This window comes from Mustelus asterias, chromosome 13 (assembly GCF_964213995.1).
Source record: "Mustelus asterias chromosome 13, sMusAst1.hap1.1, whole genome shotgun sequence".
Lineage (NCBI taxonomy): Eukaryota > Metazoa > Chordata > Chondrichthyes > Carcharhiniformes > Triakidae > Mustelus > Mustelus asterias.
The window spans coordinates 22,937,338-22,963,964 of record NC_135813.1 but is presented as its reverse complement, the minus strand read 5'-3'; the positions used below and the strand labels follow the sequence as shown (position 1 = coordinate 22,963,964).

Sequence of the window (26,627 nt, the reverse complement as noted above, 5' to 3'; positions counted from 1 at the left end):
ATACTCTGCCATTTCCAGCTTAACTGCACAAGAAATATTTTTGCAGATTGAGTAGAAGATATCAGTTTGTTGCTTGGTGAGTTATTTGAAGGTGAATGGTCATTTATTAAATTAACAGGAATAAATAAAATTATTTAAACTTGTACTTATGTAATATAGCTCAAAGTTAAATGTTATAAGCACAATGCAATGACAATAAACTTTCAGAACCACAAAACGTGTAAAGAAAATTGAATGCAACCAAAACCAACATTCATTCGACAGGTCAATAGCAAGATCACAGGTTTGAGGTACAAAAGAAGGAGCACGTCCCTTTCATTGCCATAAACTATTTTAGTACTTTATCTCAAATCCTTTTGATTACCTTGGGTAAGTTTTCCCCCAAAAAAAGAAAGTTCACCAATAACATTGCCTTTCTCACCACTCTACATTTGTACATTTTAATAATAAATTTTATTTCCTGTTAACAACATAAAATGGCCAATTTTCTTTCAGTGCTCGGCACTCTGCTGCCTATAATCTTTCTTGCACCCTGAGATGCAGAGGGATCTGGCTGTTTTGGTACATGAATCACAAAAAGGTTACTATGTATGTACAGCAAGTGATTAGGAAGGTAAGTGGAATGTTGTTGTATATTGCAAGGGAAATGGTGAGGCTATATCTGCAGTACTGTACACAGTTTTGGTTTCTTTGAAAAAAGGAGACAAGTGGGTTAGAAGCATTCGCTCGATTGATACCTGGGATTAGGGGACTTATCTTCTGAGGAAAGGGTGTTCAGGCTGGGCCTGTATCCATTGCAGTTCAGAAGATTGAGAGGTGATCTTATTAAAACAACAAGGTCCTGGGCAGACTTGACAGGGTGAATGCTGAAAGGATATCTTCCCTTGTGGAAGAAACTAGAAGTATGGGATGCAATTTAAAAATAAGGTGTAGTCCATTTAAGACAGCGATGAGGAGAATTTATTTCTGTTAGAGGATTGGAAGTCTTTGGAACTCTCTTCCCCAGAATGTGGTGGAGGCAGAGTTATTGAATATTTTTAAGGCAGAGGTAGATGGATTCTTGACTAATAAGCGAGTAAAGGTGACCAGGGTAGGAAATACGGATTTGAGGCCACAACGAGAGCAGCCATGATCTTATTGAATAGTGGAGTGGGTTTGAGGTACTGACTGGCCTAATCCCGTGCCTAGTTGATATGTACTTGCTTACACGGCAAGATCCAACTTTTGCCACCACTCGCCGGTGATATAACCAGATTCACACCCATAATGGGGGTGGGGAGGGAAAGAGAGAGAGAGAGAGGATGTTGGTTTTGATCGTTGCAGACAGGTTTTCCGTCGTGTTAGGCCCCACCCCTCAACACGACAGCAAGAAACACACTCCCTGCTTATTTTTGACAAAGTGCCATAAGATCTGGAGAGAAAGCCGGCCTGTTTCTGGTTTTCAGTCTGAACTTGACACTTTGCTATTTTTGGTAAGATTCCTCTCTTCATGTTACTAAAATTACCCATTCAATCTCCATAGGATGGTTAGTGTAATGACTTCAGTGAGGCCCATGAGGTTGGCCTCTTGGAGTATGAGCTCCCTGATCATTGCCTGCCCAATCAGGGAGCCTCACCTGTATATAAATTTGGAAGTGTCAGGTATACTGGCTCTCTGGATTCTGACTTTGTATCTGAAGCACTCTTAGGAGTCGAATAGAGTTTGTAAATAAAGGGAACCTAGTGAAGGGACACCAGCCTCTGAGGAGTTATTTCAGGTGGGTACAATATTTTCAACTGAATGGATTTAAGGGAAGCTCATATTGTTAGGTTCTTTCTAGGCTTTGCTTGACTCTTTTGTACAACTGTTACCGATTCCTCCTTCCGTGCTGTCCTGGTGATTCCTTCTCATTTTTACAAGATCTTTAGCATCAATATCAATAGCTTGTTAATTCATCAAACTATCAAAACTTCAGCAACTTCCCCTTCACTCCACTCTCCAGTTAGTTGCCTTAATAACAATCATATTTGTAAATACTGAAATAATTCTAGCCAGCAAAACATGTCCTGCCCCTCTCTGAGCAGAAATTCTCATTTCCTCCAAACGTACCAAACGTATCACTATAAAAAGGATATGGAAGCATTGGAGAGAGAGTGCAGAGGAGATTTACCAGGATGCTGCCTGGTTTGGAGGGTAGGTCTTATGAGGAAAGGTTGAGGGAGCTAGGGCTTTTCTCTTTAGAGCGGAGGAGGATGAGAGGCAACTTAATAGAGGTTTATAAGACGATGAGGGGGATTGATAGAGTGGACGTTCAGAGACTATTTCCTCGGGTGGATGTAGTTGTTACTAGGGGGCATAACTATAAGGTTCGTGGTGGGAGATATAGGAGGGATGTCCGAGGTAGGTTCTTTACTCAGAGTGGTTGGGGTGTGGAATGGACTGCCTGCTGTGATAGCGGAGTCGGACACTTTAGAAACTTTCAAGCGATTATTGGATAGGCACAGGGAGCACACCAGAATGATAGGGAGTGGGATAGCTTGATCTTGGTTTCAGACAAAGCTCGGCACAACATCGAGGGCCGAAGGGCCTGTACTGTGCTGTACTGTTCTATGTTCTTCATTATTCTCCTACGACTCTGTTTGATAACAGTATTCTACTACTTTCTGTTTGGTAATCATGATACAGTCATGATGCCACAGAGAAAAGTTCGCTGCAATTGGGCAACACTCAGTCGACATTTATACAACATACTTGACAATCTTAGATTAGTGGATTAAGCTTCCTAAGGTACCAGCTGAATGCTTCCATGCTCTCTCTCAACAACGACTTGCATTTATAAACTACCTTTAAAGTATTAAAATACCTCAAGGCACTTAACCAGACCATTACCAATAATTGTTTTTGATTCCGAGCCACAGAAGGATACATCAGGACAGATGGCCAAAAGCCAGATCAAAGCGATAGGTTTTAAGGATCTTAACAGGGAAGAGCACGGTAGAAAGGCCAAGGGGTTTAGGGAGGTAATTCCAGTGCACAGAGCTGTGCTTACATATATTAGTGCCAGATGCATTGTGTACAAAAAAGCTGCAAAAAAAATCATCAACCCCCTCAAAACAATAAATGTAAAATAACCCCTAATATGCTTGTGAAACCTACTTGTGCGGCAGCTTCAGAATATTAACTTGCATGTTTTAAATGCTCATCCAAGTAAAATAAACAGGCAAAGTATTAAAGTAACTGTTCACACTGCACATTGTTTAGATATTAATTCAAGTACCACTTGGTGACATTGAATATTATTGTATAAAAACCACCTTTACTAAATACTATCTTTATATAAGCAAATTGCTTGAGCTTATATTAATAATATAGGAAAGGAAGTATACCATTAACTTTAGCACCTATGTCGATGTGTTCATATTGTGTAAACAGATATGATAAAAATATCACATTTTGCCAAAACACTAGCTTTATTTCTGGTTGGTTTCAGCTATATGACAAGAAACAAAGCTGTTTTGTACTGTTATGTAGCTACTTGAAGGAAATATTTCATTATGCTTCAACACTGCAAAAGCCTATAATCCGGGAAAATGCTGTCAATCTGTGTTCAGCAGCACATCAAAACTTACTGATCAGTACAAGGGAAAAAGAAAATCAGTATGTGTATCTGAACTGTGAGAGAAATATGACCATAATTTCATTGATGTGAAACCATCTTTGAGAGTGATAGTGCTTTTCGATCTTTCAGAGCTTTCATCATTCTGGTACTTGATAGAAGTCTAAGTAATACTGAGCCTAAGCACTGTCAGATGAAGATGAAGTAAACACAGTTGATAAGAGTCCTTTATGTCATCGAGGTGGCAGAATAGTGCTCAAGGACTTCCTGACAGATGAAAAGTGGCAGAAAACCATTTGTCCTGATTCTATCAATATCAAGGTTGACTGAGTTAAAAATGAACAAACAAAGCTCCCTGCCCCCCAAAAAAAAATTGTGAAGCTCTAATTTCATACCGAGCAAATAATAGAAAGTTTACATTTTAAACACTGAATATGATGCACACTCCATAAAGAATTACATTTTCTGCATCTATTTTTTTCCTGTGACATTTCTTCTTTTCTTGCATCTTTCAGGAATACAATTCTCTGTTTACTGGTACCTTAATGGGGGTTCTAGCAAGCTATTCTACTAGGCAGGGATCATTACAATGCTCAATCTTCTCCCGACCCCTCTTTCCTAGGGCTCATGTCCACATCAGTTAGGAGCAAGAACCCAGCATGATTTTCCTCAACATCTTACAATATATAGCACATCCAAATATTTAAACTAATCTCAGGGCATTGCACAGATGACTTTAGTCGAAGCACACTGGGGCTAATTGCCACCTTGGTTGTGATAAGTTAACTTGGGGCCCTTTGGTTTGCACAGCCCAGTGGCACAATCAACTGAGCCATCAACAGAAATGTTCCTGCACCTTCATGATGACACAAACATTTGAGCTTGTGATCAGAGCAGCAGCTGGAGTCGAGTCCAAAGAAACAAAATCTTCTATATCTGACATCTGAGTGGGTGGTTTTTACTTTGCAGCTGTTGTCTTCAGGACTATTGGGAATACAGTTAACCAAACTAGTGCTCAAAAAAAAAACACAAATCAACAATATATCACTGCATGTCTAAACTTGGATTGTTCAAGTACTAAGTCTCCTGAAGTCCTCCTTATGCGGAAAGCACTATGAATTGTACTAAGATTTTCTCTCAAGGGAACATGAATGTTAAGAGGAAATTGTCCTTTTTAATCAAGTAAACTTCATTGCCTGGCAGCAATCATTGTGCAATTTTAAGGTAGTTCTTATGAGTTACATTTGGATTGCAATCACTGTTTTGAATGCCAATAAGCCATTAAAGTACCATAGCAGATTGAAAACAGGAATATGTAAATAATTTATATTTAGAATAGATTGATGTGCTAACACAACAATGATGTGAAAAGGTCCAACATAGCTATAGCTACAAATGGATAGTGCATAAAACAAAAATAAGATGGAAAATATTGACCTTTTACAAATATTAAGGTGGTCTACTGACCAGACTGAAGTGTGAAACAAGTTAGAAAGTATAAGGACTTGTGCCTTTGATTTGCATACGAATAATCTTCACTTAAGCCATTTGGGAAGGTATGAAGAAAAAGCTCGACACTTTGCAAGGGAAACATGTGGGGATTGGGTGGCTGGTTGAATCACAACAGAGGTAACATGTTTTGCTCGTATACACCCATTGAACAGTAAATTACAGCATGCCGGCAGGAGCTGCAGGCAGATTATCACCACTCCTTCAAGGTAACCTTGAGAGGTTAGACATTACTGATGCCAGAAATTTACTGGAAAAGCTTCGATATGCTCCTTTATTTCCCTTTTTATGAACAGCATAAAACACATATAGATGACACTTATAAACAAAGAGGTAGGAAAATAGCTATTTACATACAAATAGTATAGCAGCATTCCACATTGCGCTGGAACCATTTCTTGACAGATGAGTGCGGTGTTTGGAATTTTGCTACAGGACACTAGTAGAGTATTAGCTTGAGTGCTTAGCATATTTTAAGTTCAACCCATCTCTCCATTAGTATGAACCTCAGCATATACCTTCCTTAAGTAAAGTTCAGATTATATATCGGACTTGATGGGCCAAATGGCCTCTTTCTGCACTGTAGGGGGTTTCTATATCTACATGCTGTATTAAACAAGGCTCTTTAACAGTCAATGCTATAAAGATTTACTATGTTTTATGCTTTGCTGCTGTCAGTACTACTTACAGTGCTTAGTTTGCTGCAGGAGATGAGGACTCGACGTTCATACAACATACTGGCATAAAGATGGAGCATGTTGTTGACATCTACAGCTACAAAATACTCTGTCAGGTTTCTCTGAAAAAGATAAACATTTCCAGAATTTAAAAGAGAAAAAGGAGACCAGTGCCAATCCCTGCTTATTTATGGAACAAATTGCTGATAGTATGGAAATAAAGAACATTAGAACAAAGGTCATTTCCAATTATGTTACAAATTTCTTCCTTTTTCAATCAGTCTAAAAGAATGTTGTTTATACAAATCAGAAAATGTTTTCATTACTGATCATATCTTTGAATGCCAACTTCCCACCTATCAGTCCACTATCTTAGATTGCATGTAGATGATTTAGTATTGCAGCTAAGCCAAAAAACAATTGACCACTTTTCAAAAACATGTAACATCTGTTTCTGTAACAAAATATAAAATTTGCCTCGTGTGAGAAGTTATTCAATGGTTTCAATCATTACTTGTCACTTACGAATGCAGATGGCCTCATTTCTTAAGGCTACATGATTTCAAAGGTGTATTATTTTACAGTAGCACCACTGAGTAAATTTGGGGATATGATGACATAACAAAATTTACATCTGGAAAGTGAAACCCTCAGGCTGGTCCCTTCACCAGCTATCGTACTAGGGCAGCTTATATCACACTTCCCACATCAGGCAGCTGGCCGTACTGTTTGGAATGGTGAGATGGGTTACAAAGTCCAATAAGTGGAATTCTGGAGATAATGGATGGAATTCTCCAGCCGATCACGTCAGCGGGATTTTCCGGTCCCACCAACAGTGCACCCGTGGGTTTCGCGGTGGCGTGGGGTGACATCAATGGGAAACCCCATTGCGGCAGGACCAGAGAATCTCGCCACGAGCGAACAGCATACTGCCTCCCAACGGCGGGAAACACGTGGATGGGAGGCCAGAGAGTCTTGCCCAATATACTGAAATGATCCACCATGATCGACCTCCTGATTCTGCTAATCACAACAGGATAGAAAATGAAGGCTGCAAAGAGGTAATTTGTCCTGTCAAGGATGGAGATTGCAATGCGTGCCAGGGAAGGGGATTCTTGGATCTTGGATGTGCTGAATTTCATTACGTCACCATCCTTCCAGTATCCATTTAGGAAGAAATGTATATGTGTTTCACCATGGACATATCTGCAAAGTACTTTTCAACAACATTGCATCAAAAGCTTTAGTTAGTAATGGAAGAGCGCAAGGAATAATCTAAAGTAGAACTTTTAAATTGAAAGAGGGCTAACTTCAATTAAACGAGTGGAGATATAGTTAGGGCAAAATTGAAACAAAAGTTCGACAGGCAAAACCGTAATGGGACAATAGGTGCTCTTTAAGGGAAAGATGGTTCAGGGACTGGACAGATCCATTTCAACAAGGAGGGAAAAGCAGGAGAAGCAAAACCAGTGCTGCTTGGATGCCATGGGATTTGGAGAAAATTATTAAATGGAAACTTAGGGCAGGGTTTTCCTGCCCTTCCCGCTGGCGGGATCTTCCGGTTCCACAGACGGTGCACCCTGCTGCAGGTTTTGCGGAGGCTGGGGGTGGATTCAATGGGAAATCCCATTGACAGTGGCAGGGCCAGAAGATCCGACCACTGGTCAACGGCAGGCGGGCTGCACCCTGCTACTGGGTGGGGTCAGTGAATCCCCCCCAACAGTTACATGATGGAAGTCTGGTGAATTTTTCAAACTAGGATCACAAATACAATAACTTGAAAGTGAAAGTGAAGAAAATGAGACTGGCAAAAGAAAGAATAACGAACATAGAGTGGCAGTTCACTACAGATATTTAATAATTTGTTAGAAAAAGCTACATTTAAGAAGGGGGACAGGACATGTTCCAGGAATTATGGACCAGTCAGTTTAACATTGGTGGTCGGAAATATAATGCTATCATCACTAAAGAAGAGAATAGATGATCATTTAGAAATGAGAAATACAATAATGAATGTTTGGATTTCAAAAGAGAAAACTTTGGTAGACTAACATCATTGATTTGTTTCAGGGGTTGATCGAGTAGACAATGTAAATGCAGTATTTGTAATTTATTTGGATTTTCAAAAGGCCTTTGACAAGATACCCCATAATAGAGTAAGGAATAAAGTTAGAGTGTATGAAATCAGGGTACAAGTGACAAATTAGTTGATTAGTTGGTTTTAGGACAGAAAGCAGAGAGAGCTAAATGATAGTTATTGAAAATGGCAGAAATGGGAAGTGATGTTCCACAGGATCAGTGCTAGGAACACTACTGTTCACAATTTACACAAACAATTTGGATTTTGCAATCAAAAACACAACTTCTAATGGCTGCAACAAATTAGAGGAGGACATTAATAAACTTTCAGAATGGGCATATAATTGGAAAATGAAGTTTAATCCAGATAAATAGTACATTTTGGTCACAAGAATTTATTCTTTGGAATTTGCCACAGTCAGGTGCAGTATAGGAACAAAAGCATCTCAGAATACAAGTACAGCAATGATTAAAAGTTGTGCCACAAGTTGGCAAGGTCATAAAAACTAAACCAAGCATTCGATTTTATTTCTAAAGGGTTATAATTAAAAAGTTATGTTGAATCTGTATTGGACCTTTGTCAGACCTGCATGCAGCTCTGGTCGCCATATTGTAAAAAGGATATGGAGGCATTGGAGAGGATGCAGAGAAAATAGACAAAAATGACACCAGAAATGCATGGGTATACATACCAGAAAAGGATTGCCAGGTTGGGTCTCTTTTCCACTTGATAAAAAACTGAGGGTGACCTAATAGAGGTCTTTAAAATTCTGAATAGCTTCAACTGAGTGGATATGTTCCCGTGGAGAAGAGCAGAAACAGAGGCCATCAATACAAGATGGCCACCAAGAAATCCAATGGGGAATGCAGAAGAAATTTCTTCACACAAAGAAAAGTGAGAATGTGGAACTTAGATAAGTTTACGGGGATGCTGGGCAAGCAAATGAGGGTGAAGAGGATAGATGGTTGTAATGATAGATTCAAATGCGGGAAGATGGGCAGAGGCTAGAGTGGAGCATAAGCACTGGTGTGCATTACTACTGGTATGCACTGCTGCCTACGTAAAATAAAAGGGAACCCAAAAAATCTCCCATCCGATAAGTAATAAGTGGATAGTAAGAGGTAGGGCAGACCCTAGTAGGGATAAAGAAAGTGATATATGCTTAGAGATGCTTTTTCTCTGTTTACTCAGGAAGAGGAAATTGACAAAATATTGGTAGAGATAGAGATGGTAGAGGTAATGGATGGAGTGAAAATTGATAGGCAAGATGTACTGAAAAGGCTGGTTAAGCTTAAAGTGGATAAGTTGCTTGATCTGCTGACTTGTATCTAGGTTGCTAAGTGAAGTCGGGATGAAGATAGCAGGAGAGCTTATCACAATTTTCCAATCTTTCTTAGATATGGAGGGAAGTGCTCGAGGATTGGAAAATAGCAAATGTACTCGTCTTCAAGAAATAACGCAAGGGCATGTGTAGTAACTACAGGCAAATCAATTTAACGTAGTGGTGGGTAAGGTTTTAGAACCATAATTGGGAAGAAAAATAACACGTATTCAAATAGCTGTGAGTTGATTAAGGAAAGCTAGCACACGTTTATAAAGGGCAGATATTGTTGGACTAATCTAATAGAATTTTTTGATTAGGTATCAGATGATTGATGAAGGAAACACAGCAGATGTTGTCTATATGGATTTTAAGAAAACATTTGTTAAAGTATCACATAAAAGGCTGGTTTAAAATTTGCTGATAATATTAAGTTTGGAGGTGTGGAGATGACACCAATCAACTACAACAGGACAGAGATAGACCAAAAGAATGGGCAGACAAATGGCAAATAGACTTCAGGACTTGAGCACAAAAATCAAGTTTGACACTCCAGGGCAGCACTGATGGAGTGCTGCACTATTAAAGAGATGAGATGATTAAATCAATGCCCTGTCTGCTCTCAAAGGTGGACCTGAAAAATCTATGGCACTATTTCAAAGGAGAATAGGAGAGCTATTCTTGGTGTCCTGGTAAATATTTATCCCCCAATTAGCCTTGCAAAAAATAGATAATTGGGTCATTATCACATTGTTGTTTGTGGGAGCTTGCTGCGTACCACTGTGCTTCCTACATTAAAACAGTAACTATACACATTTAGAGTACTTTGAGATATCTGGTGGTCATGAAAGATGCTACATAAATGCAAATCTTTCTTTAACACAGAAGTGTTGGGTGATGCATTGTGACAGAAAATGTAGGGAGAGGCAGTTTATAATAAATAACACAGTTTGAAACAGTGTGCGAGGACAGAGGGACCTGTGGAGGTTCATGTGCATAGACCTTTGAAGGTAGGGACATTTTCAAAGTAATTGGCTTACGATGTATAAGATACCTTTTCTGTATGTTTGTCTGAAACTGAAAAAAATACCTGAAATGTCTACCCATGTAGTTGACTTGTTTTTCACTTCTCAATTCATATGGAATGCAGTTTGATTCTACATCTAGCTAAATGTTTCCTACACTCTCTCTACGCAGATTTCTGTCCCTTTCACAGGGTCATTGGCACAAAACACTGATATGCTGTGTGCAATCATAGAGTCATAGCGGTTTACAACATGGAAACAGGCCCTTCAGCCCAACTTGTCGATGCCACCCTTTTTTTTAAACCACGAAGCTAGTTCCAACTGCCGTGTTTGACCCATATCCCTCTAAACCCATCTTACCCATGTAGTTGTCTAAATGCTATTTAAAAGACAAAATTGTGCCCGCCTCTACCACTATCTCCAGCAGCTTGTTCCAGACACTCACCACCCTGTGTGAAAAAATTGCTCCTCTGGACCCTTCTGTATCTCTCCCCTCTCAGCTTAAACCTATGCCCTCCAGTTTAAGACTCCCCTACCTTCGGGAAAAGGTGTTGACTATTTAGATGATCGATGCCCTTCATTATTTTATAGACCTCTATAAGATCACCCTAAGCCTCTTACGCTCCAGGGAAAATAGTCCCAGTCCATCCAGCCTCTCTTTATAACTCAAACCATCAAGTCCCAGTAGCATCCTCGTAAATCATTTCTTCATCCAAAGCTAACTACTATAAATCAGGAATAGTGTCCTGAAATATATCCTCCATATTTTCATAAACTAAACAAAGAAAGTTTGTGTGGGTAGTGTTGGAATTTGGAGTGGGACATATACTAAGTCACTTGCTGTTTTTTGTTTGCCCCCATTGGTTTAAATAGAGGCTGTTTCGCTATGCAAAATATGCCAACTGCAAGTGTATCTATCATTGTTAAGGCTCGGGGCATTTAAACTTAAAAAGACAAGTTTGTGGGCCTAATAGTAAACAACTCTGGGAATTCAATTGTGGGTCGAACAGAAATAAACACAGGTATTTTAATTCTTCAGCTTTTTAATAATAGATGCTGTACCCTGTCCAAATGAGTAGGGTATATTTTGAAATCTTGAATTTGACTTTCACAAGCCATCTGAAGTGCAAATAACTCATCGTAATGCTCATTTGTCTTGTGATGTAGCAATGTTAGTTGAAGCTGTGGTTAATGTGGATGGCTGTAGGCTTTTGAGTGCAAGAGAATGCCTTTTCTTTCTTCCTGTCTCTTGTTTCTCCAGGCAATACTTATTGGCGAGGACAGCTGTCATGTAAGAGGGATAATTTTATTTTAAAGTGACCACTGAAATCCTTGGTGAAAATTTGCAACCTGACTGTGCTTCTTGAACAAATGTTCGGGGACAATTTTGAACACAGGCTGTGGCAGCATTGTATTGGTCTCTGCATTTTTATTTTAGTGGCTGATTTATAACATTGGATTACTGTGAAACCAACACACAGAATAATGGACATCCATGACTTAGTGGAGACATTTACATTAAATCATATGCTTTAAGAGTAAAATTTATATAGTTTCTAACAGTTATCTGAACCCAAAGTTTAGGTTTTATAACTCTGAGGTCATTCCTTTTTTTAAGTTTAACATACGGTGTATAGTTTTTGAAGCTTCTTCTTTTATTCCTAGTTATGTTTCTGAAGCTTCTTCTTTTATTCCTAGTTATGTTTCTGGTAGGGATTACTGGCAGAATCTATGATATTCTTAATCAGCACCGAAGCTGCTTTGTGACTTTTCATCGACTGTTAATTGCCAGATTTACTGTGATCATAATACTATAATATATACTGAGGCAGCTTTTTTCCAAAATCTATTAATGAAAGTGGGAATTTGAACAGCATTTTTGGTAGATTAGGCTTGTTAGTAAAGACATGTGCTTTATATGCATCATAAGGAATATGTAATGGATCCCTGACCTGGGAATTTGTAGCTAGAAAACAGCAGCATAAAAACATGTAAAAGCTGTAACAATTTTTACTGGCACAGGAACATCCATTCCGGGCAGTACTGTTTCAACTCTTGGCATCAGTATTATTTATAAAATTCCCAAATGACTTCATATCATGTCAACTTTAATCAAACTTTTGGAGGCACTCATTCATCTGAAATTGACTCTGCAAAGTGACATCTTTGTGGAAATAAGTTACACTGGCAGAGTAAGGAAGAAGCTGATCTGTATAAGAGGCAGCTGGAGAATTCCACGAGTCATGGGTTAGCTATATAGGGGTTCAAAAACAAAACTTACAAGGCTGATCCTGCCACCATTTCCAATCTTCCATAACATTTTTTCATTTGAAAGATAAAAAACTCTCCTTCCTCCTCATCCTTGGATTCTTCACCCTGCCTCGCCACCACCCCTCCCAATTCAATTATTTACTTATTGTTTCCCCTCCTCGCTCGGTCCTTATCAAGCCCATCTCCCCCTTGAGATTCTCCTTTTGTACTCTTGCCTCAACATCATAGAATGACTCTTCCTTGACCCAGTGCATTCCGGTATTATTCGAGGAAAGCCTGAACAAGGAAACTCTGAACAATGTTTTTCCCTTTATCCTACAGCAGTCATCATCACCCCTTAGCCCTAAAATAAAAATACCTCTGATTCCTCTCTCAAACACTATCTGCTTTGACTAAATTCATCAATGTAGGCACAATTGCGAAGCTTTTTCTTCCTTATCCTTTGACCTCTCTTATAATCCTCAACACAGTCATCATACCATCCTCCTTCACTAGCTCTCCCTCTGTCACTGCCATAGCTTGGTTCTACTCCTACTTGCCTTAACTGCAGTGGAGTACCACTAATTGCATCTCATGTAGCCTGTGCATGATCACCACGAGTGTACTCCAATCCTCCATTTTTAGCCTCTTTTTTATTTACATGCTTCCTCTCAGTAATATCAATCATTGGTACACTTAGATGTATATCAATTACACCTAGGCCAATCCCTGCCATTCTAAAAAATCAGGCCCTAGTTCTACCTCTGCCAATACTCTCAATTGCTGGACCAGTACTGCACTGGGTGACTATTTAACCAATCTCAAATCCTGATGAGCAGTAACTTCATTAAACCCAAATATCAACAAGACCAAAGACATTTTGTATACCTTCTTCCAAGAATTTTGCACAACCCTCTGACCCTTCCCCTGTCATCTGTGTTTTGAATGAGCCTGCACTGAGATTCGGTCACGCCAGTACTGCCTACCTCCGCTTGTACCTTTGCCTCGATCTCACTCTCAATACCAGTGAAATGCTTTTGTCACCCCTAGCTTCAATGGCTGAAATGCTCTCCTTGTTGGCTTCCAAGTTTGACCCTTCGCAAGTTGCAATATCTGGCTGCCATGTCCTGTCGCACACTATGCCTTGCTTCCCTATCACTTTCATTATAGATGACCTTCATAGGCAGCCTGTCAAACCACTCCACCTCCCACCCCACGCCATTCTTGATTTTAAAGTCAGTCCTCTCATCTATGATGCATTCCACAGCATCCCTGGATGAGAGTGAAAAATCAAGTGAATAGATTCTAAATTATCAACGTGACCCCTTTTCTTTCCACACATCTTCTCAGAGGATCCTTGTGTACATTATGTTATCATCATGTTGAAACTGTGAATACAACTTGCTAAATGTTTAATTTTTATGTTACATATCTGATAGCTCTTTTGTCACATGCAGATATTATTGGATCACAGAGCCACATTTCAGTACTTCAAAGCATTTTCAAAGTGTGCAAAGTATATGACACAATCTTGACAGCAACACGCATGTGTATATGCGTTTTAAGTTACTGGCAGATTGTTTTGTATGTCCACAAGTTTCTTGGACTCCTGTTCATGTCAGTAATGAAGCAATTCTCCTTAAAGATTGAGAATTAATTAATATAGTTTATAAATATCTACTCTGTTTAAGCTCCATTTTTTTTGGAATACATAGTGTGCAACATAACATTGCATGAAAAAGGTTAATTATGCAGGAGAGTAGAATCACCTTGACATAATTAAACCATAGATATATTTCTTGACTGCACTACAGTGTTCTTCATCATATTGTAATCTTTTATTAACAACTCTAGTGACAGGTCATTTTATTTTTCCTTTCACTTGTACACTAACTCACATTTTGTTTGTTTTTCTTATTCTTCAAATATTCTTATACTCTTAAACCCATAAGTACTGAAGAAAAGCTTAAGCATAAAAATATGACAACATGCAATATTTCTAAAATGATCTGTAAAAATACATTTTTCAGTTTTAATGCATGACATATTGCAATACTTAGCAAACATTACCTTAATGGCATAATTAGTATGGATATACAACACATGCTTAAATGTTCCAAAGTTATAGAATCTAAAGATAATAAAATTCAACAGTCAAGGAGTAAAGGATATTCACCTATTTTTATAAACATGGGGACCTGACTGATAAACTGAAGATACAGTGCAACCATCAGAAACAGTCAGTTGCAATATCCTAATTCCCTTCTTAGAATACTTGGTGCAAGAAACATAGCACCAAGAATAAATCTGTGCAGAGTCTCAAAATTTACACACCATACAATTGTAGAATTAAAACCAGTTTACCGAAAAGTCTTCCATCAGACTACTTACATTTTCAGGAATACTAGGAAGTTCCCTGGTATCGGGTGTAGTAAAGTACGAATGCTGCCAAAAAAAGGAGATATTCAGAACTGCTTTCAAAAAGTACTGTCATCAGAAAATATACAAAACTGAGGGCATGATTCTTTATTGGTCGAATATAGAAATAAAACTTTAGCTATTTACCAACCAATTTAAATTTGTAAATTTAATGTTTGTATTTATACTCATTTATGGCGCTAAAGATATAATCAAAATTATATCAACAGTATTTTTAAAGTTCTAAGACCTATTTTTAAATGTACCATGGCACAATGCATCCGCCACACTTCCTCAATTCTAGTCAAATACATTATTTCATTAAAATTGTACAAACACAAAAACAGTGTTTTCACCTGCACATTTTTCAATCCTATAGCTTTTTGAAAACCTTGTTGCATCAGAAAAATAACACTCGGAAAATTTCACACTCAGTCCTTTATCAGAGGTTGATGGGAGGGCTGTTGTAACTGGTTTCAGTATCGCCAAGCTGGATAGCAAAGCATACAAGTGCTCTTAATCCTATAGGAAACATGCTGGAAACACACATCTCTGAAGGTTGGCTGAGGACAGGGTCAGGCTCAGCTGTGATACCAGCACAATCAAGTGGACCATTCACATTCATTTTTCAGCATCTCACAGGGAAAACGGGACAGCTCAATAAGGAACTCAAAGACCAGCTGGAACATAGGGAACCACATCCAACCCTGAATCAGCACCTTCAAAATTCAAGGGTAGAGGGAAGCAAGTAAGAATAAAGGAGGAGGAAAAAGTTAATGAAAATAAAGATTTCAAACATCAGCTCAAAAGTAATGATAACCCCATCATTTTATTGAGAAGAACTTTGCTGCTCTGACAAATTGTGATGGGAATTGTTTCCATGTGGAGTTGGGTCTCTTACTTGTTTTCTGTGACTCGTTTCTAATAGAGCACTGGCTTCCTCATCCATGAATTTAAAATCGTGATGGTACTTTTTATGCCACTGGGAACTGAATTGAGAAGCTTCGTTCTCATTTTAGCATTCTCGGCAGCTGTTGAAAATGCCTTCTCTCAGGATCTCCTCCTGATTTGGATTTGATCCCAGTCTCTGGCAGACAACTACAATATTTCAAAAATTTTAAAACATTTTTTCATCTCTTTCCATTTCAACTGTCTAGCCGCATCAGCTGAACTACTCAGTTCAAATGCTCCCACAGCAACTGAACAGCTAAAGGAAACAAAGCCATCCATAAGCTGTTCTTTGATATCCTTTCCTGCTCCATTGCCCATGAAATGTTTAAGCAGAGGGCAGACTAGAAGCATTCTTTTGAACCATAGTACAAAATGCCTGGAATGAGCTGAACTATCCCATCAGACTACAGTGCCTCCGAGACAGCCTGCCCTTTAGGTCAGACAGGCATGCTGTTCCTACAAAGGCTCTGCTTGGTAGAGCTGGGTCTTCTCCACAGCCAGCCAATGACCTGGCAAGGACAAACAACTGCTACCTGTCGATTAACATTAGGGAAGAACTGCTGAGCATCAGCTGTTTGTGGTTATTGCTAAGCAAGAATTTGAGAGACAATTAAGTTGTTTAGATACTCGTCACTGGTCTGTAAAGAGGATGTGACACAGGTGACTTAATTGTCTGAAAGCATCAGATGGACAAAATCTGTGGAACAGAATGTGAGATCCTGTTGCAAATGTCAAAATACAGTTGAAAACTCTACACTCATTTTTTATCATTACAGTCACTATGTGTATAATGTAATTAAATGAAAATTAGCAAGTAACTCTGCAAATAACGATTCTTACTTGCATGAAAAATCATTTTCAATTACAGATGAGCAGCAACTGTGTATCTACTGCCCAAATCACGCAATTTGTATCGTCATATAAATTACACAGAAAGCAAAAAGAAACCTTGCTAAATTACACAACAGCTCAGAGACCTGGATCCAGACTAGAGGTTTATTTTATTTATGAGTGCCACAAGTAGGCTTGCATTAACACCGCAATGAAGTTACTGTGAAAATCCCCTAGTCGCCACACTCCGGTGCCTGTTTGGGTACACTGAGGGAGAATTTAGCATGGCCAATGCACCTAACCAGCACGTCTTTCAGACTGTGGGAGGAAACAGGAGCACCCGGAGGAAACTCACGCAGACATGGGGAGACTCTGCACAGACAGTGACCCAAACCGGGAATTGAACCCAGGTCCCTGACTCTGTGAGGCAGCAGTGGCTAACCACTGTCCAACGCCGCCGGCATTGCCACATCATAACCACTGTGCCACAGAGGATTCAATGATTTCACAATTGGATCCATTCTCTCCTCTCCATGTGGGAGCACACCTGTACCCAATGTGGCATTCCTAGGCCTCTCCTGCCAAATATCTCCCTACTCCAATCTAAATGAATAGTACATGATTGCAAGATCTGGAAGAAGCCATCTATAATGCTGAGAGCAACGTAGAGTTTGGGTAGCGCAGTGCGGAGCTGCGGAGACTGAGTAGGGAGGGACAGAAAGGGACTGAACAAGGAAGACAAAGACTCCCTCAGGTCAGACAAAAACAGAAAATGCTGGAAAAACTCAGGAGATCTGGCAAAATCAATGGAGAGAGAAACAGTTTACATTTCAAGTCCAATATGACTCAGGTTAATCATGTGTAAGTTGATATGTTTGGATGTGCCTCAATCTGGGAAGGGCCAAAACCTGGATTTGGGGCAGAATGATTGAGGTTAGAAAAGACCACATAGAAAGGTTGGGATTGGGAGGAATCCAATAAGGGGGTCACAGATTGCCTGCACGAGAGGGAACTAACTGGAAAACCAACAGAGGTAGTCGAATTCAGCAGTAGGATTGAAGTCAGAACAAAGTCATACAAATTAACACCTTTACTGTTAAGTAGTTAACACAGATCAATGGCAGGTCAAATCTGCCAGTGACATGGTCTGTAAGGCTAATAAAACATCCACATGTATTTTGTTAAAAAATCTACTGCCAAATCTTCCGTGACGTTGCTATGTGGAGTTAAGGGGTAAAAATAAAAAGATGTGTACTTATATAGCACCTCTCATAACCAGACGACAACCAAAAATGCTTTACAGCTAATTAAGTGCTTTAGAAGAGTAATCACTACTATGTAGCAAATATGGCAGGCAAAATACACACGGCAGGTTCCCAAAAACAGCAATGTGACATTGGCCATATAATCAGTTCTTTTGTAACGTTGATCAAGGGATAAATATTAGCCAGTACACTGGTGAAAATTCCCCTGCTCTTCTTTGGAATAGTGTCATGGGGATAAGGTACAAAGGAAGACTCACTTTTATACAACACCTTTCATAACCTCAGAGTGTCAAAACACTTTACAGCCAATCAAGTACTTCTGAAATGTAGTCACTATTGTAATGTAGGAAACACAGCAGCCAATTCATGCACAGCAAAATCCTAAAATCAGCAATGTGATAATGACTTCATCATTTGTTTGTGTGATGTTGATTGTGGGATAAACGTTTGGGAATAAATCCCCTGGCTCTACTTCAAAACAGTGCTGTGGGATATGTTACATCCACTTGAGGGGGCAGACAGGGCTTCAGTTTAACATAGCATCCAAAAGTTCTCGCCTCTGACAGTGCAGCACTCCTCCAGCACCACTCTGGAACAATAACTTTGGTTCTTGTGCTCAAACCTTGGGAGTGGGAGTATACACAACCTTTTGATTCAGCAACAGGAATACTACCACTACTGCCATATTAAATGCTAACGTATGATGATACAAACTTGACAAGAGATTTGACAGCAACAAGAAGCACATGAAGCAAATAAGATTGTAATTTGTAATGCATAAAGACTGTGTTCGTAACCTATTCTCACAGAGTAAAGCCATTTGAAAAATTGTAACATTCCAACAGAACAGAATTTCTTAACTAAGCATGAAATGTTACTTTTTAAAATCAATTTTAACTTTATAAACTTCCACTACAGTCACACTCCAACAAGAAAGTTGGTGTGAATGGTTCATGGGGTCAGACTGAATGTACACAGGCTAGTTTGGTGCATGTAAAAGTAACAAGTTTTTTCCAATTATCTTCAAGAGGAATAATCAATTTTACACACTTCAAACAACAGAAACATGAAAGGATTCCTTTTACTGAAATCACAGACAGGGGAGGGGTGAAGAAAGCGAAGACGGTACAGCCTAATTTTCAAACACTTCCACTTTTTCCCCATACATGTCCTATTTTGCTATACCCCTCGGATTCCTATCTGCAGAGGCCAGCATTCACATTGCACCTATAAACTATAAATCAAATCCTTGAGTGTTGGGAGTTTGCACACTAGTTCAAATCCGACATGGTTTCTGTTTACCATCTGATGTGTCGGGATGAAATACAAATGGGATGCTGAAGATGGTGTGTGAATGTATCCTTTAGATAGACGCAGCTAATTAAACTCCAAAAACAAGAGAGTTAGAATTTGCTCACTGCATCTGTGATAATATTTGTATATGAATGTACAGAATTTAATGTGCAGCAGTGCATTCAACTTACCACACTTAAGTGAACAGTTGAGCCTGGTTCTGGAAGTGGAAGGTTATATAATGTTTCCAGCAATTCCTTCCACTGACAGCCCTGAAACATTCCACAGATACAAAAACATATCTTCAGACTACTTGTTTTTAAAACATGCTCACATCTATACTCAGCTTGATAAGTGACATTTCTAGAAGATTAGATTTTAGGGCCAAAACCTACTCAATATCACTAAGTTAAATAGCTTAGCTACCAGTTATTAAGAAAGTGTCAGGAGAAAGTTGTACAATTCTGCATTTTAAAGAAATGTGCTGTTGTGGTAGAATACTAAAGACAGCGTTCGCAGGGGCCTGGGAGAAAAGATAGGTTAGTCTTCTTTGTAGTTAATTTACAGAAACCTGCTTATTAAAATCATAACTCAATGCAATGAGGAAAATTTGCCAAGCTCCAAATCAATTGTAAAATTACTGCACTGAAATTTTGAAATTAGTTTATGCTGTTCAAAAGAACAAAAAATTGATTTTGAAGTTTGACTTAAAAAAAAATTCAAAGGGAAAGTTTACATGTACATTTTTAAAATACAGACAAAAATAATACATTTGAAATACTTTTCGTTCAGATAAAAATTTCAGCAGGGTTTATGAATTTGAATGAAAGATATAAATATCTCAGGCACTGCAATCTCATTAGTAAACCTTAATTCAAAATGTTAAAGAATGTACCTGTCCTTTGGCAGTGTATTCTGCTAAAATGTTCAGAAGCTTGTAGAAAACTTCAAACCAAGGTAAATAGCTGTGAAAACAAATATAGAAGAGTCAATTTTACTCCTGGGACAAGCTTAATAGAGTTGAAAAAAATCAAGGGACAAGGTGGCCTTGGCAATTTTAGTTAACATTACACTGGGGTAGTAAAAAGTAAAAATGCAACAATGAGTTACCATAAAAACTACACATTTTTAAAGTTATGCAACCATGACAGAAGTTCCACCTGGAGTGAAGTTCAATTCTGTTACACATTTTGGTCAAGGCCCAAGTCAATTCATGAGATTGAATACCTGGAACACTATGGGGCTGGATTTTATCTGACTGCCTGGCTAAAAAGACAGTGGCGAGCCCGCCCACCATGCTGAAGGCTGTCCTTGGGAGCAGCGTTAATTGATTTGAGCTTAGATGTCTGCCCCTATCACGGGACGACAATCTGCCTTAGAGAGTTAGTTGCTGGTCAGCCGGATGACAGACAACTCTGTGATCCCAGCAGTGCCAGCTGGGAGCGGTGGCCACTGCTGGGGCTACAGACAGTTCCAGGGAAGAGAAATCTGGACTTGAGGTGAGTCTGAGGTATTGCTGGGGCCAGGCTGACAGGCCATGGTGAGGGGGTTAGGAGGGGTGGGGCCCAAGTTTGAGAGGTCAGGAAGTGGGGTGGCAGTTGGAGGACAGAGGGTAATGGATGGTATGAAGTTGGCAGGGGGGACTGACCCTGATGGGCCCAGCAAACCAACAAATGAAGTCATTTCCCCCCTCCCCCCCTCACCCCAATGTTACCGGGCTACCCGTTTGGCATGAGCCTCCCTCTGCTACGGGTAAAATAGCAGCAGGAATGGGGTGAGTGGCCTCAAAAAGCCCAAAAGTGGGTATTCCAGCTGACACCTCCATCACCCTTTATAAAGTTTTTGAACAGGTTGGAGATGAGAGGTAGACAGCAAACAGGCCACTCAATTGATTTTATGAGTCTTCCCCTGCCTTCAAACCCACTGGTGGAGGAATGTAAAATCCAGACCTACATTCTCACCTAAAATTCTATGGTTTAAAAAAAAATCTATGATTAAAATTATGTTCTAGTATTTTGCATAAATTTGTCATTTCTTAAAAATCCAGCAGTCAACTTGTTCCCAACTCTTTGGCAATGTAGTTCTTAGCTGGACTTGACGAGGCACATCACAGCTTTCCAGGGTGACTTACCCTCTGCATTCCGAGCACAAAACTAAGATCAGGAACTGAATTGTGTGGGAAATCACGACTGCGCACACAGTACCAGAAGCTAAAGTATCCACTAAAATTACAAGGCAGACTTTACACTTCTGCTGTTGAAGTATGGGCAATACAGTGCTATGATTACTTTAAGAAGTCTCACAACACCAGCTTAAATTCCAACAAGTTTATTTGGAAACATCCGCTTCTTCATCGGATGAGTGGAGGTTGGTTCACAAACACAGCATGTTTGGAGCAGCGCTCCGAAAGCCTGTGATTCCAAATAAACCTGTTGGACTTTAACCGGTGTTGAGAGACTTCTTGCGGTGCCCACCCCAGTCCAACGCCGGCACCTCCATCTTACTTTACTTTAAGCAAAGTTGTCTTAGTGAAGAAAAATCTATGATGTGATTGACTAGTTTCGAACCTTGCTCTGTTGAAATTGGAAATAATACAGGTACTTCATTTCTTTGCCTAACCAGAACATGGCTTGTATAAAAAATATCAGTGTCGGCTGTGGTTCAGTTGATGGCATTCGCACCTGAGCCATAAAGTTGTAGGCTCATCCCATTCCAAGATTTGAGCACAAAAGGCAAGGCTGACACTCCAGTGATGTACTGAGGGTACAATGCTGAGCAGTGCTGCACTGCCGAGGATGCTGTCTTTTGGCTCAGATGTTAAATTGAGGTCCCACCTGCCCTCTCACATGATGTAAAAGATTCCACTGCATTACTTCAAAGAACAGAGAAGTTATCTCTGGCAGCCTGGCTAATATTTATCCATTAATTAACATAAAAGAATAGATTATCTGGTCACTATCACGGGGCTATTTGTGGGAGCTTGCTGTGCACAATCTGGCTGCTGCATTTCCTGACTCCACATTCAACTGTATAGTGCTTTGAGACAGCTGACAGACTTGGAAGGCGCTACTTAATGTAAATCATTCTTTTGCTTTTAGAGCTCAATCCTCTTGGCATTTGCAGAAAGTTAATTCATGAAGTGTAGCCTTGGCAACCAAGCCGGAGTTGATTACAATAAGTGCATCACAGTGTAAAGGTAAAAACTTAACAGATGATCTCCAAAACCAAAATGAAGAGAAGCATGATTTTGAATACAGCAAGTTCTCCGAACTGCAAAACATTAAGTCATTTGGCTTTAATCTCCGTCCAGCATACAGAGAGAAGGCAACTTATTACAGTGGTGCGCGTTACGAATTAAATTTTATATATCCAACATCAGAAGCCTGACATTTTAAAACCCGATACATTTATGACAGTGCAGTGCTTTGTCAAATATCTTCCTAGTATCACTGATTTGAATTCCAAACATATGGCGAATGATTTTGATCCTTACCTGCCCTGCAGGGACAGGGAAGGTGGGAAGTAAGAATGGCCCAGGTTATTTACTCGCTCAGAAACTGCCACGAGCTTACTGTTCCCAATTTGAACCTAATTTTAACTGACGGCAAGGACACTTGTCCACAACTGGTGATGTCCTTTTTTCACCAATCCATTTTGAGTCCTGATCATATCAACAAGACCCAACCTTTACCAGGCAATCTCCTCCTGTTGCAATCTTGCAGGTGAAGAGAGCAGCGAAGAGGATCTGGGGCCAGAAGAGGTCCAAACCTCTCTGGATAAAATAAATACAACACAATCAGAGATTAAAGCCCATGGAAATAAAGTAAAATGCAGCAGTAGCTTTAAAAGAACAAACTTAACATAAAGAAAAGGGTTGCCAAACTGTCATAAGAAGAATAAGCTGTTAATTTATTAAATGGTTTAAGGCAATGTTATTGCAAAGATCAGCTGTTTGCACTTGAGTAGGCAATCAAAAGCTTAGTATCTTCAAATTGTTCTTGTGCTCAGTCCAGGAGCTCTCAGTTGTAACCCATCTGTAATGACCTCCAATGTGTGGGACGTGAAGTACCACCTCACTGGAGTGTCAGATGTCAGTTTTATTTTAATAAGACAGCAATTTCCCAGCTCATGTAGGCCTTGGCATTGGGAGATTGCCATGTGAGGTGGGAAATATAAAGCCAGCAGCCCTTAAAAGGTGATGACAAGTGCTAATAGGAAGCTTAAAAGGGATGCAGCCAATTAAAGACAAGTTGTCACATACAGCGTTTAAAAACCCGTAAATATTTTTGATGGTTATTTCAACTTTTCCAATAGTTGTGGGAGGCAAAAATAGAATTTAAAAAACATAGATGGCACAATGAATGTCGAGGCAAAGGTTGGGTGTCTACATGTGCATCTATGGATTGGAGAGTAATGCTGTCTGGGTGCAATTTTTCTTTAGTGTAATCTCACATGCTCAGCATTTCTTCAATGCTCTTCCTCCAAGACAGGTACAGGTGTCATCCCACTGACCAAATTAAAGAAGAAACAAAACAGAACCAAAGTTCCCTCAAAATATCTCCGAAAATAAAAGCAATATGCTGGAAATACACATCAGGCCTGTCAACATTGATAATGAGAAATTACAGGTGACTGCTGCTTTGTAATGTAACTCAGCATCAGACCTTTACACAAATGGAACACTGTGCCAAAGTTCAGATGTTCAGTTTTTCCTTTTTATATACAAAGAAAGTTTTCAATAAAGCCTAATTGTACTTGCTATGCTTCAATTTAAATGACTAATATCAAAACACAGCAACTAGCAATGCAAGAGGCCTGCTTTGCATGAGAAAATTTAGAAATAGAGCACTTGCAATACAACTAATGGGAACAGATTTTTAGCAGTATCATTCCACTCCGCAATATTGCAATGGAACTCCCAATAGAAGCTTGTCCCAGCAACTGCCTGAATGTAGTTATAGGTAGTGCGAATTAAAGGTGGCAATCCAACATATGAAAGTTTATTCAATAATTATGATATATTAAATAGCTAATGCCCAAGATAATTCATCTGAAGTTTGGAAAAGGGATTTTAAGAAAGCATGAAACCGACATTTAAATAGAATCATAGAAATCATAGAAACCCGACAGCACTGAAAGAGGCCATTCGGCCCATCGAATCTGCACCGACCACAATCCCATCCAGGCCCTATCCCCATATCCCTACATATTTACCCACTAATCCCTCTAACCTACATATCTCAGGACACTAAGGGCAATTCTAGCATGGCCAATCAACCTAACCCGCACATCTTTGGACTGTGGGAGGAAACCAGAGCACCCGGAGGAAACCCATGCAGACACGAGGAGAACGTGCAAACTCCACATAGACAGTGACCCAAGCTGGGAATCGAACCCAGGTTCCTGGAGCTGTGAAGCAGCAGTGCTAACCACTGTGCTACCGTGCCGCCCTGACACCTTTTAAATGGTGTCACATCTTTAGGACTTCGCATTGCCCTTTATATACAACTGATTACTTTTAAAGTGTAGTTACTGGTGTTATCCAACTGCATGAATAGCAAATGAATAAATTACAGCAAATTAGTAAATGGGCTTGTGCCCAAGTTGATTTGAAGGCAGGTATTAGCTAGGTGAGTTCCCTGTGTTTTTATTATATCCACGTAAAGGGGAGACAGGATCTTGATACAAGCTCAAATACCAGTTTAAGTTTTTTTAAGTTTAGTTATTAATGTCACAAGTAGGCTTATATTAACACTGCAATGAAGTTACTGTGAAAATCCCCTAGTCGCCACATTCTGGCGCCTGTTCGGGTACACTAAGGGAAAATTTAGCATGGCCAATCCACCTAACCAGCACATCTTTTGGACTGTGGGAGGAAACCAGAGCCCCCAGAGAAAACACACACAGCCAAGGGGAGAATGTGCAGTTTCCACACAGTGACCTGAGCCGGAAATTGAACCCGGGTCCCTGGCACTGTGAGGCAGCAGTGCTAACCACTGTGCCACTGTAGTGCCCTAATGCAACAAAGTTATGTGAAAATCCCCCAGTCACCAAACTCCGGCGCCTGCTCGGGTACACTGAGGGAGAATTTAGCATGGCCAATCCACCTAACCAGCACATCTTTCGGACTGTGGGAGGAAACCGGAGCACCTGGAGGAAACCCACGCAGAAACGGGGAGAATGTGCAGACTCCGCACAGACTGTGACTCAAGCCAGGAATCGAACCCAGGTCCCTGTGAGACAGTAATGCTAACCATTGTGCCACTCGAATGGCAGTGCTGGGATTCAAACCCATGTCACTGCAGACACTGAAGCCTTAATCCAGCGCGTTAGGCCGCTCGGTCTCACTACCACATGTGTCAGCTTTGATTATATGCTCCATAGATAGGCTTGAACCACAATCTTCTGCCTTGGCGAGGAGGTGTGGTAACAACTGAGGAAAGCTGACACTTTACTGAATTCACATCATAGGACATCTATGTTCCTGAACATCAGTTATACGAACTCATTAACTGATGAAGGGATATTTACCAGTTTTAAAGTTGATTTCTCATAGGACAGGAAACCCTTTCTATAAGAATCTGAACTTCTATGATAAATGCAACAGCTTAGATAAAACACTGGTAGGACCTGAAATATTGAGATATTGGCAGAGCTAATGGCCAATTTCAAACCCCAATAGGAAAATCCCATTAATACACAAACATCCAACCTACACATAATTCTAATTATAAAACAGAATACTGGAATTGTATTGAAAAGTCTTATTCACCTCATGATTCGAACTATTTTCATAATGTGAACCAAATGCATTTATTTCTTTGTTACATTATTCAGGCAGCTGTTACTCCCCATATGGCAAATGTATATAGTACTTCACAAGTTGATCTCAGTCTAAAACAGAGTTCAGTTAAAAAAAAGTAATCTTCAAGTACCACTTAGCATGACAGGTCCACGTAAACAATCAGAAATAACTTTGTATCTCATCAGTAATTACTTCAATTGTTTAAACAAATGAAACAGAATCTACTGTGTCATGAAGCTCTCCAAGTGTTATCTAAAGTCTGGAAAGCTTTTCAATCTAGTAAAAATGTCCCTTGCTTCGTGCAATGTGTTAACCCTTCCACTTATCTAATCTGCTTCACATTACCTATTACTTTCCTAAGCTTGAAAAAAGTAGCTAAAGTAAAATGAAAAATAACTATCAGTAATAAGGGCCACTTATTTATAGTTTTTTCAGGAAAATAGAACCAATCAATTTTATACCCAAACCACTAAAAAAATATCTCCGGATACCATAAATCAGTAGCCTGATACTAAGGCGTTATGTTACATGATATAACACTCCTTTTGTTATAAAATGACTAACCGTGAGCAATGCCACGGGAAATGCAACACATATCCCGTGTCT

At 39.6% G+C, this 26,627-nt stretch overlaps 1 protein-coding gene across 10 annotated transcripts in view; it reads right to left on the bottom strand.

Annotated features, from left to right (window-relative positions):
- The window catches only part of dennd1a (DENN/MADD domain containing 1A), a 532,879-nt gene that overhangs the window by 271,762 nt on the left and 234,490 nt on the right, over positions 1-26,627 (bottom strand). For all 10 annotated transcript variants that reach the window (XM_078226515.1, XM_078226519.1, XM_078226517.1 and 7 more), the window contains exons 6-9: positions 20,112-20,181; positions 19,408-19,488; positions 14,850-14,903; positions 5,794-5,904 (exon numbers count right to left, since the gene is read on the bottom strand). In XM_078226515.1, coding sequence (XP_078082641.1) covers positions 5,794-5,904; positions 14,850-14,903; positions 19,408-19,488; positions 20,112-20,181 — 316 coding nt within the window. The remainder of the gene's footprint in view (positions 1-5,793; positions 5,905-14,849; positions 14,904-19,407; positions 19,489-20,111; positions 20,182-26,627) is intronic.